We start from the raw sequence: 11,506 nt of genomic DNA on the forward strand, positions 1-11,506 counted from the left end.
ATTTAGTTCTTGAAAGAAAAAATAATTAAAATTACACTTCTTTTAAAAATTAATTTTGTTATCATGACAATTATTTATTTAAATATTTTTATATAATTTATGTAGTCAATTTAAGAAATAAATTAGTTTTTTAGATTTTTTTACTAAATTTCCTTATAAATTTTAGTAAAACATATTTTTTAAAATTTATTATATTTTTATATGATTGGCATGAATTATTTTATTAAAAGTTATATTTTCTTTAAATAATTATAAAATATGATTTCTTAGAACGAGAGAGGACAGAGCGTTATTATATTGTGTGCATATGCTACTTAGCGGGTTAATTTTGTACAATATGATTTCTTATCCAAATATTGAATTATGATCCACTTAAAATTGAAAATAGACTTTTATTTTATATTTTAGAATTTTTACACAACTTACATAAATTATATGAAAATATTTAAATAAATTATTATTATGATAAAACAATTATTTTTTTAAAGAGAATTTGATCATTAAAATTACACAATTAATTATGATTGTAATATTTTAAATACTGCTCTTTCTCCATTATTGTTCCTTCTTAGACAAGATGTTTTAATTTTTAATTATTAACTTTTTCTAGATCTTATAATTGATTTTCTTGTTTCTGAACTGTGAGCCTCGTTTATAAAAAAAAATTAAAAAAAATTCAATTAACTTTATCTATTCAATGACTTTTTATAAAATAATACACTCTAATTCTATTTTTAGTTTATAAATATTAATATTATGCACTAATGTTTTAAGACAATACATCTACAGTGCTTGTATTATGTTGTTTCTCCAAGATTAAATTATGCACATTCCTTCATCTCTCTCCATGCATCTCAACACTTCTATTAGCTTCTATGTGAACCACATCCACCTTCTTTCCCCGCCACATCAGTTAATTTTAAGTTATTTTTGTTAATATAATCAACAAGAAAAAATCACTTAACTTTGTTTTGCTGTTTCAGAAATCTGAAATTTATTTTATTCTCAAAAATTAACTCATAAATTGAGATTTTCTTAAAATATAAGTATTCTTTTATTACGGACAAGATTCTATTGCCAGATTCAACACACATAAAAAAAATATTTGGTACTGCAGATCAACTTGTTGAACATTTTGGGCACTGAACTGGAGCACTGGATCTAATACAACTTTAAACTCATGACAAACTCAAATCAAGAATGGCGCAAGAGCACAAGAAAATGATCAATAGGAAAAGTGAAAAAGCAAACAGAAGAGAAGGTGACTGTAAAGTTTTAATCTCATTCTGGAGACTTTGATGACATGAAGTGTGTGAACACTGAGCCTCTGAATATGAAATTGTTCTGCAACTGAGAAACTATAAAGGCACCAATCCATATAGCAACCTTGTATTCCAAATTCAATCCCCTTTGGATAAAACGTAATTTAATTAATTCAATTTGTGAACATTTAAAGTAGAGAATAAAAATTTGTAAGCAAAGTCTGATTTATACTGAAATAATAATATGCAACCTTCAACTTTGCAAGTCTTGGTCTTTGTTATTTTCTTTTCTTTTTAACTACAGCCATTAATTAATCCATTCACTTGCAAGTTGTTAATTCTTTTAATTAGTCCACAACAAGCTGAGCACATTCTTCCATGTTGAATTTAACTATGTGATTTAAACGGAAAGGGTTTAAAATACTTCGACGTGTATACTTGATTCTAGGTTGAGAACTTTTAAGAATATTAAAACGAATGATATATAGATCAATTTCAATGATATAATTATTAAAAAATAATTATATTGAAAATATAAAAATTTGATAAAAAAAAAAGCTTGGTATTTGAAGTTCATGTGATCAAGATGTACTTCAGATAAATTTATCTTTATCTTTTATCTTTATTAGACTAAAAAAGTTCATGTGATCTTTTCTTAATACTTCAATTTAACTTGATTAAAATTCAATAATTTATATCAAAAACCGTCAACTTAATTTTTATAAAATATATTAGTTTTAATGTAAGGAACTGTTAAAATATAATTATTATAAAATATAAATTAATTATTGCACAGATTTGTTAGTTCATTTGGCTCATGTGGAGTAATATGATATGATTGTAACAAAGTATAGACGAATCTAACATAAATTCAAAATTATAATTTATTTTCTTTTAAAATTTACTTGGAGATACTTAATTGTGATTGGTTAAAAAAGTGCATTACTAGCATTGTTTTTTTTCTTATTGATGACAAATATTGGAAGACAGAGAATTTATAAACTCACTCTGAGGAAGAGAGTGCAGAAAGTACTTATAATCTTTTGATTCTTTCTATTTTGAAAAATGAAAAAATCTTCCACACCGACTCATATTCGTTTAAAATTGGTCCTTCTCTCACATTCACAACGCATTCATTCTATTTTATTTTTCAATTACTCCCCACCCCCACAGTTTATACAACTGGATAATCATTTAAAAATGCAACTCTTGATCTCATGTTTTTAATTTATTCATGTTTTTAAATTACTCAATTCCTTTAAAATGGGTCATTGTCTTGTGTTTATTATTATCCATTCATAATTAGCAAGTGTCCATTTTCTACAATTTTAATAGTCAAGTGGCCATTCTTTTTCTTTTGAAACTGCTTATCTTGTATTAGTCCAAAGTATTTACCTCAAAAATACTAATAAAATATTATTAGACAAAGAACTGTCATTGCCCATTCCATTATTAATGGCGCGATTGTGGGATCCGAGTTCCTCTCCATACGCGAATTCAATGACTTCAGACTTTGTTTCCATTTTTCTTTGTTAAATTATTGTGTTTGTTATGAATTATTTAGAGATTGCAAAATAACTTTTTATAGTTTAAGTGTTTGTAATTAAATGTGTAAAACTTTTTTTCCTTATTGATGACAAATATTGGAAGACATACAATTTATAAACCAACACTTCAGAAAGTTGAAATTGAAAACTAAATAAATTGTAAGTTCAAGTGCCGCGGGAAAAGAAGATTACAATATGATGACTTAAAATGTAGGAAAAGATTATTTGAGATTTGCAAAGGCTTCTTTTGCCATATTGTTGGCATGTTGAACTTCTTGGACATCAATCTCTGAGGAAGAGAGCGCAGAAATTAATTGTGCACTCTGTTGGGCCCATTGAGTGCATTCAGCCTTCAACTTCTCCTTTTCAAGATCACACATTTTCATTGTTAACTTCAAAGCATCTATTTGATGCTCCGTATCTGCCACTTGCTTTCTAAGATCATCAATTTTCAAAGAAAGCTCATCTATTTGAACCTTGACTGTGCAACTTTTATTGTCGATGTGTGCTTGCGTGCTTTTTGCCCTTGAAAGCTTGTTAAGAAGATCGTCTTTAGATTGGAGAAGTTGTTTGTGCTTCTTTATTACTTGTTGAGAAGTTGTGTGTTTGCCAAAGTAGTCATTGCAGAAGTTCTCCACGTTCTTTTTAAAATACATATAAAATATACGGTTTAGTGCATTTTATACTAGGAATGAACTACCTAAGAAATATTCAAAGTTCCAAGGCAACATGTAGCAATGGAGAAATACAAGAAAAAACACAGTCTAATAGCCAAGAGGGGCACTCAAAGAAGCCCTAGCTTCTAATACTTGTGCCTCTTGTTGAATTATACTCTCCAAAACAGCTTCAGAAGATGCCACTTGATGCTTAAGATCCTTCACATGCTGAGTCAAAATGCGTTTTGAGTCCAGTAATTTCTGCAATGCATCTTCAGATGCTTTTAAACTAGGAAACAAGGCACGTCTTTCAACACCATCTAACCAATTCTTGTCAAAACTAAAACTTCTCATGTCTTGCATTAATTCCATAAAGTTGGAGTGCTTGGACTCTAACACATCCAACACACTATGTATTTGGAGGAATTTCAGTAGCTCAGCCAGACAAGTGTAGGCATAACCCTTGTATTTGTTACTAAGTGCATTGTCTTTTAAACGAAGAGAAGGATGCTTTGCCAAAAATTCAGTCAACAGAGTCATGTTCTCAGAAGCCAAATACTTGTTGGAGACCAGTTGCTCGAGTTCACTTTTGACAAGAGAAGCAAAACTCACATCATCCATGTTTTGAGAAGGGCTCCCTAAAAGTTAATCAAAGAATAATTATGCATGAACACAAAAAAATATACTTAATGTTTTTAGTTTTGATAAATATGATGAAATTTAATTCTAGTGTTTTTGAAAAAATTGTTGGTTTTGATTTTCATAAATTTTAATTTTTATAAAAATGATCCTTGTAGTGTCCTTTATGATGACATGACATATTTCTAATAATTTCATATCAACAACTATTTTGAGTAGCAAGTGATATAATATACTTAAATGCATGACACATTAGGTATCCAAGATTATTTTAAAATGTTTTCAAAATTTATGAGACTAAAATCAACAATTTTTTAAAAGACTAAGCTAAATTTAATCATATTTACAGGTACTAAAACTATACTTTCTATAAAAAAAATTAGCAAAAGAAAAGGGGCAAAAGTACCATCAAATGGCATTGAAAGAGACTTGGATACAACATGGGAAGGGATGCTAGGAAAGGGCTTAGAATCTGAAACTCCTATGCCATCATTGTTAAGAAACAGTTCCTCAACAATTGAGCTTACTTTCATGGAAGCATCACCATTCAAAGAAACTAAACAAAGGGAGGGGGAAAGAGAGTTCAAAATCAAAGCACAAATGTGGTAACATAAAAAAAGAAAGTGGATGCATGAGTGAAGACCTGGATCATGACAGTTAGTAAGGGCAACCACTGTCTCTGAAGTTTCTTGAGCATAGGGAGGCTCTGTAGTGACACCTAAAATAGATGGTATGGTCATTTGGCCATCACCATGTTCCTACATAGATTCAAATGAACAAATGTTGCATCATCTAAGATACTTTTAATCTTTACAGAGTCATCCTCTTTATATTCATTAGTACATTATATCATCCTCATTTTCATTGAAATCAATGAATTAGGAACATTACAATATTACTTTTAATCACACAAACACATTTGAAAGCTTGATTACATATAGTAAACTTACATGTCGATATGTTTCCTCCTTAGAAGCAACTGATTGACCTAATGATGAACTAACTAGTTCTGAACGAGTTGATGATGTTATAGACTTGAAATTCGCTGATGTAGTTCCTTCTTCAACATTTCTCTTAATACCCTTCACATAATCATAACGATATTTAAATTCAGAGCACTCTTTCACTCTTATTTTGATCAATGCAATGAACTTTAACACGGAAATACCTTTTGTAAAGGAGATACTAATGTTCCTAGTGCTCTGTTCCTTGTTTCCGACTTCATCAGTGGAGTTGCTGTTGTATTTTTCCCTGACATAGAATCTCCTTGAGTACTTTGGTTCTCTCTATCTTTCAAATACTGTGTACCAAAAAAAAATGTAAATAAAGTACTATATATTTCTGAGAAAAATATTTGAAGTACTTTTCATTTCCTGTCAATTTTTTTTAGCATCATGTACATAGTTAGGTGGTTGCATTCCATTATTTCCTTGAGGAACTTCAAAAATAATCTCAGTCTTTCCAAGTGGCTGTCGTTCTTTCATTGAAGAATGTTCTCCCATTGGTTGTTCGTCCAGAAACTCCTACCATGAGATCAAAAAGCAATAGTCTTGAGCCATTAGTTTCCTCCAATGTTCAGAAGACTATGATCTTATTTTCTTTATCATAAAAAATTCAAAGCTTGCACATTTTAATAATAATAAAAAACATGTTTCAATCAAAATCGGTGATCTAGATTAATTTGTGGTATATATGCATCTCCATCATATTCAGTGATCCAAAATCAATTTCACCATCACTCAGCTTTAATTCGAAAAGATACTATATGACACACTTACATATGAATAGGTTTTTTGTGGAGTAATATCCAAAGGACTTGTCTTGGCATTTGCTAAATTTGTTGGTGAAATTGTTGTTATGGGAATTTCTAAAGCATTAACTTTTTCCACAAAATCATGCTCTACCTCTAGTGTTGGTTTGCCTTTTGTTTCCACAGAAATGAACTCATTAGACTTAATGTCATTTCCTTGTTGCATATATTCATCTTGGTCTGCTTGAATAGATTGATTTTCGTTGACCTGTGAAGAAGTCAACTCATGCTTTGATGCTGCTAGAACTTCAGGTTCAATGGAAGAGTTATTCACAACAAGGTTTTCATTGTTAGCATACTGGGTTCCAGAGTCTTCAAGTTCACGAATCATGTTTTGTAGCATGATCTTGATAAACCAGTCCATCCCAAACACTATAAATAAAACATTATAGATTAATGACTTATTTAACAACTCATAAGAAGAAACAATACTTTCAATCATAAATAATCATTTTCAAGTTTAAAGGTTAAATAGTAATTTTGTTAAAAAATTTAGATAATAAAAGATGGGGGATTGATTATAGTTGACAGAAATACTAGGCCAAAGATATCATATGTTGAATTATATTTAAGGATTCTAAGCTTATATAATTATGAACAAGCAGTATGTGCAATGTTGTTTATAAAATACAATGTATAATGTGTACCTTCATCAACGGCCAGCTTCAAGCTGTCCATAGTTAATGTTGAAGTCAAAGCAAATTTTGGACAATTCTGGACTAAACTATGCTCTATGGCATGGAATTGAATATCCTGGTTGAGGCTTGGTAGTTCAACAAGTAGTACCATTTTTAAATTTGGAAGCTCAACTTTATGATCACCTTTTTTGCATCTGAATACTTCCTTTAATTCCAACGCTTCTTTTATCATCAAAATTTCTAGCATGGGAAGCTCTCTAAATTTGGAGATAGGAAAGATACATTTCAGCTTGTTGCATTTTTTGACCACGAGTACTGCTAGCTTTGGGAAACATGTCCTTAGGGTAAGATAATTTGACATTTTTGAATTTCCCACATCCTCTTCAATGATCTGCTTTAATTCTTTGCATTCGTCTATGATTAAATCATGCAAATGTGGTAGGCATCTTGAAACAGAAGCTGGAAATATAATCTCCAATTTTTCACATCGCACAATATTTAGCTTTGTAAGGTTTTGGAGGGTAAAAGAATTTTCAGGACCTACAAAAAGATATGTCATTTGAGACAAATTACTCAACTGAATGCTGTGTAATCCTAAGTTTATTGGTTGTACAATTATTTCACTAAAACAAAAAATATTTTCTGCTTTGGAGTTATGTACTTGGAGATCTCCCAAAGTGGAAAAATGCTTCATGTGCTCACTCAAGTCCTACCATAAATAATAAATTGAACATGATCATATTAAAAAATATATATATATTCCACATATTAACAACAAAGATATTTGGAAAGAGGGGTACCTTGATGAGGTTGCCATCCAATTGACTTGGATCCGAATGAACAGTCAAATCCCCAATAGATTTAATGGTAAAGTTGGGGCATTCATTGAGTTCAAACACCGTCAAAGATGACACTCTTGGGTGGTAATTTTCAAGACACATGCCAATCAAATTTGGCAAAAAGCGAAACTTAAGACATTCTAATACTGGAAGATGAAAATGAATTTCATTCTGGTTTTTATGATTATCAGGGTAGTTTCCAAATATATATTCCAATTTCTCACATCCTTTCACATAGAGCTCTTTCAATTTTGGGAACACAATGCTCCAATCATTGCCACCACGATCATCTCCAATGTCTATTATTATGAACTTTAATTCGTCACAATGTCTAATTCTCAAAGTTTCTACCAACATTGTTGGAGCAATAGATAGGCTAAATATGAATTCTATCTTCGAAAGATATTGTAGTACAAGCTCTTTAATATTGCGTAGGATCTGTGACTGTTTGGAAAGACATTGAGCACTTCTCCAAAGTTGAAGAGTGTTTGAATCCAGAACCTGTAATGTAATAATCTCGTTAAAAGGTTCTTAAATCAATGAATTAGAAAAACTAGTTCATACTATAATGTATCAAAGCTTCTAAACACTCAAAATGGTATTCAATATCAAATGCTATTAATATCCAAGAAAATATACAATACTATACTCTATACATTCTAAATTATTTGATATTGTGCATATAATGGTATATTTAAGATTGAGATGTTTAATATGAATAGGGGAAATAAATATCTGTAAAAAAGGTACCAAAAGATAATGCAGAAAAGGAAAAGATGGTTACCGATGAGACAGAGTCATCTTGTGACTGATCCTTGGAAACTAATGAGGATTTAGTACTTGTGGCATTCCTCAGTTTGTGTCTATATTTATGAGCATAACAACATATATGCATCCAGGGGGTGATACTACCTTTGATGGGGTTCAACTGTTTTTGTGCCTTAGAACCATTTCTAGAATATATCTTCTTGACGGAGGAACACATGGGATGATGACATTCAGGAAAAATGTCAATGAAATTTGGCAAGCCAGAGAGCTCCATTTCTTTTAGTGAATGAAGTACAACATCTTTTACCAAGCCTTGGCTTTCATGTTGATGTTGATATTGGCCAAATATGTATTTTAGCTCATCACAATCATATATATTGATAGCTTCTAGTAGAGGAAGATCTTGATCAGAAATGAAGGGAAGTATAACTTCTAATTCAGGACATTCCATGATATCAAGAGTTTTCAAATTTGGAAACATGGAGCCACCACTCTTGTTATCATTCATGCCATCAATTATTTCTTCTTCTGTTATTATATGTTTTAGTTGCTCACAATCATGTATTTCCAATTCCTCCAACAACACTAGGCTTTGAGAAGTTGAGAGTTGAAAAAGGGATTCCAACCTTGGACAATTGGACAATCTCATAGTCTTAACATTGCAAAGGTTTAGCTTGCCCTTAAATAATATACTTTGCAGAAGATGACAATTAAAGACAAATAGCCTCTCTAAACTCTTCAAAAGGTGAAAAGGAATGGGACCATTGCATAATTCTCTCAAATCATCCATATTTTTAAGTGTTAGCACAACCAACTTGGGAAAGACAATTTGTTCTTGAGAATAAACAAGTCTAGTATCAATGAGGCATTGTAATTTAGAAAAAGATGTCAAATCAAGATGAGATAAATCTTTCATACCTTTATCTATTGGAACAATCTCAGGTATGAGATTTTTCCATCTCCCCTCAATTCCTCGCAGGTCAAGAATTTCTGCAGTTTGCACAAGATACTTAAATGTTGCTGTTTCTGAGAACAAGGCATTGATCTCTGAAAAATGCACACATTTTAACATTGAATCATTTTTCTCAAAAACATACCGATTTGTTAAACAATATCTTTGCAATATAGGAATATTTCTTATTTGATAAATTGCAGCACTATCAACCTTGGAGATAGGGTCAACAGTAATATACAATTCTTCTAGTGACAAGCATCTTTCAATCACTTCAAATGAACCATTCCTTCTAATTTCACAACGGTCCAACTTCAACAATCTAAGTTTCTCTAGTTTCTCAATTTCACTTGCTAATTCATCAATGAAACAACGAACCAAATCAAGAGTCTCAAGGCTCTTTAAGTTCCCCAGAAAAGAGATGTCACCTAATTTAAATCTTTCAAGGACAAGAGATCGAATATTCATCAACGATTGAATTGACAATGATAATGATAAAGTTTCCCTCAGCAAAGATTTATTAGATAAACACAAAACTTGAAGCCCTGTCATGTTTTCAAAAAACGAATTTGGGACTTCCATAGAGTCCTCTCCTTTATCATCCATGTAGATAGTTAGAATCTTAAGTTTGGAACCATCAAACTTACAAGAAAACACATCCATGCATTTGCCGTCACATAACAAATATTTAATATTCTTTTCCCTTTCTATCAGTGACTTTTGATTTTTGTTAGACACATTTACGACTTGAATCTCTTTGTTAGCAATCAATAGGGCCACTTCACGAACCAAGTCATGCATTTTCACACGTCCTTCCCCACCCTTCAACAATAAACAAGAATCTATGAGTTTATTTTTGGCTACAACCACTTGACTTCGAGCATCATCATATTTCTCATCTATTTCTCCAAAAAGGCCAGCTCCTATGCCAAACCTGGTTAAAATTTCAATAGAAAGTTCTTCATCTTCTTTAAACATAGAACACAAGAGAAACAATCTCTTAGCACTTTCATTGTTCATATTATCATAGCTATACCTCAAACATTTATATATTGGAGCCATATTTTCATCAACACCATGCATAGGCACAAACTTCAACAAGGACTTTAAGGCTGCATTCCATTCTTCTTGATGTTGTTGCCCTTTTAAACTGCTACCAATAGCTGCAATTGCAACTGGTAATCCTTTGCATTCTTTAGCAATCTTTCTCCCCTTGTCTACCAAACGTTTAGATGAACTATCACTTATACCTGCATGCTTCTTGAACAAGATCCATGCATCTTCTTCAGATAAGAGCTCTAGTTGAATAATCTTCTCACACCCTTGTGATTTGCATACCCATAAATTTCGTGTGGTTAAAAGAATCCTACAACCCTTATGACTATCACTATCAGGAATCCCTATTTCTTCAAGATTTACATGCCCCCACATATCATCCAGTATAAGAAGAATTTTCTCACCACTAGTTAATCTACTCCACAATATTCTTGGTCTCTCAGATTCATTATAATTCTTCAAATCCAATCCTAAGGGTGCTGCAATATCATCTTGTATCTTTTTTATATCGGAAGTGTATGACACTGTAGTATCGATGACAAGATCAAATTGCTTGGATTGCTTAAGTTCCTTACCCAACTCTTTTGCCAATGTAGTTTTACCTGTGCCTCCCATCCCTTGTAATCCAATTATATAACTACTGTAATCTATGAGTGCATCTGATAGTTCTTTGTATTTCAACTCTCTACTTTTAAAAGCAATGTAATCATGAGAAGAATGATATTCAACATCTGGAAGATTAGGAGTGATTCCAACACTTTCAAAGTTACTTTGCATGAGTCTTTTCATCTCCAATGCCTTATTTGTTAGTTCTTTTCCTCTGTTGTATCTCCATTTGCAATTAGGACACCATCCAAAAAGACATGTTTGTTCTTTTGTTTTGGTGTCTTCTTCAATGAGTTTATCAGCTTGCTCTTGCCAAACAACAACATCTCTTCTAATATCTTCTGCTCTTCTATTTGCCAATTTAACATATTGCTCCACTGTTGTTCTTTTTGCTTTCAATGTTTCCTTCTCCTTTTCAAAATCCTCAACTATGCATGTGAAACAACATATGTAACGTGATTCTGCTAATGCATTGTTCACCAAATTTTCCACTATTCTCTTTCCCCAATCAAATGCAATGCCCTCCATCTACATCAAGTCAAAAAATGAATTACAAAAATTATATTCTGCAAGAGTATGTGAAATTATGAAAACTAAACGGCAGAACAAAAAAAATTAAAATAATATCTTCATCACAGTTAAAATACAAAAAATTTCTGCTACATCCTACAATGCCTTGACTTTGATCCTGATCCCAATCTTATCAAGTTTTGAATAATCAAAAGTACTTGCC

The 11,506-nt window shown here is 31.4% G+C and overlaps 1 protein-coding gene across 1 annotated transcript; it reads right to left on the bottom strand.

Moving 5' to 3' along the window:
* Nucleotides 1-3,482: 3,482 nt before the first annotated feature.
* On the bottom strand, nucleotides 3,483-11,301 carry LOC113851230. Its single transcript, XM_027481702.1, has 10 exons — nucleotides 8,176-11,301; nucleotides 7,353-7,892; nucleotides 6,562-7,261; nucleotides 5,883-6,286; nucleotides 5,505-5,627; nucleotides 5,273-5,404; nucleotides 5,055-5,186; nucleotides 4,748-4,862; nucleotides 4,511-4,660; nucleotides 3,483-4,103 (listed from the first exon to the last, which is right to left on the bottom strand). The coding sequence occupies exons 1-10, from the start codon at nucleotides 11,299-11,301 to the stop codon at nucleotides 3,574-3,576; spliced, it is 5,952 nt and encodes a 1,983-aa protein (XP_027337503.1). The 3' UTR covers nucleotides 3,483-3,573.
* Between the last annotated feature and the right edge of the window lie 205 nt (nucleotides 11,302-11,506).

This window comes from Abrus precatorius, unplaced genomic scaffold, assembly GCF_003935025.1.
Source record: "Abrus precatorius isolate BTA unplaced genomic scaffold, Abrus_2018 Scaffold9, whole genome shotgun sequence".
Taxonomy (NCBI): domain Eukaryota; kingdom Viridiplantae; phylum Streptophyta; class Magnoliopsida; order Fabales; family Fabaceae; genus Abrus; species Abrus precatorius.

Excerpts from the sequence above, each read along its gene's own strand:
- LOC113851230 (XM_027481702.1), bottom strand. The coding sequence starts at position 11,301 with ATGGAGGGCATTGCATTTGATTGGGGAAAGAGAATAGTGGAAAATTTG. Across the intron at positions 5,628-5,882 it reads CACAAAAAACCTATTCATAT|GAGTTTCTGGACGAACAACC; the intron begins GTAAGTGTGTCA and ends ATCTCATGGTAG. Across the intron at positions 5,187-5,272 it reads TAGTATCTCCTTTACAAAAG|GGTATTAAGAGAAATGTTGA; the intron begins GTATTTCCGTGT and ends GATTATGTGAAG.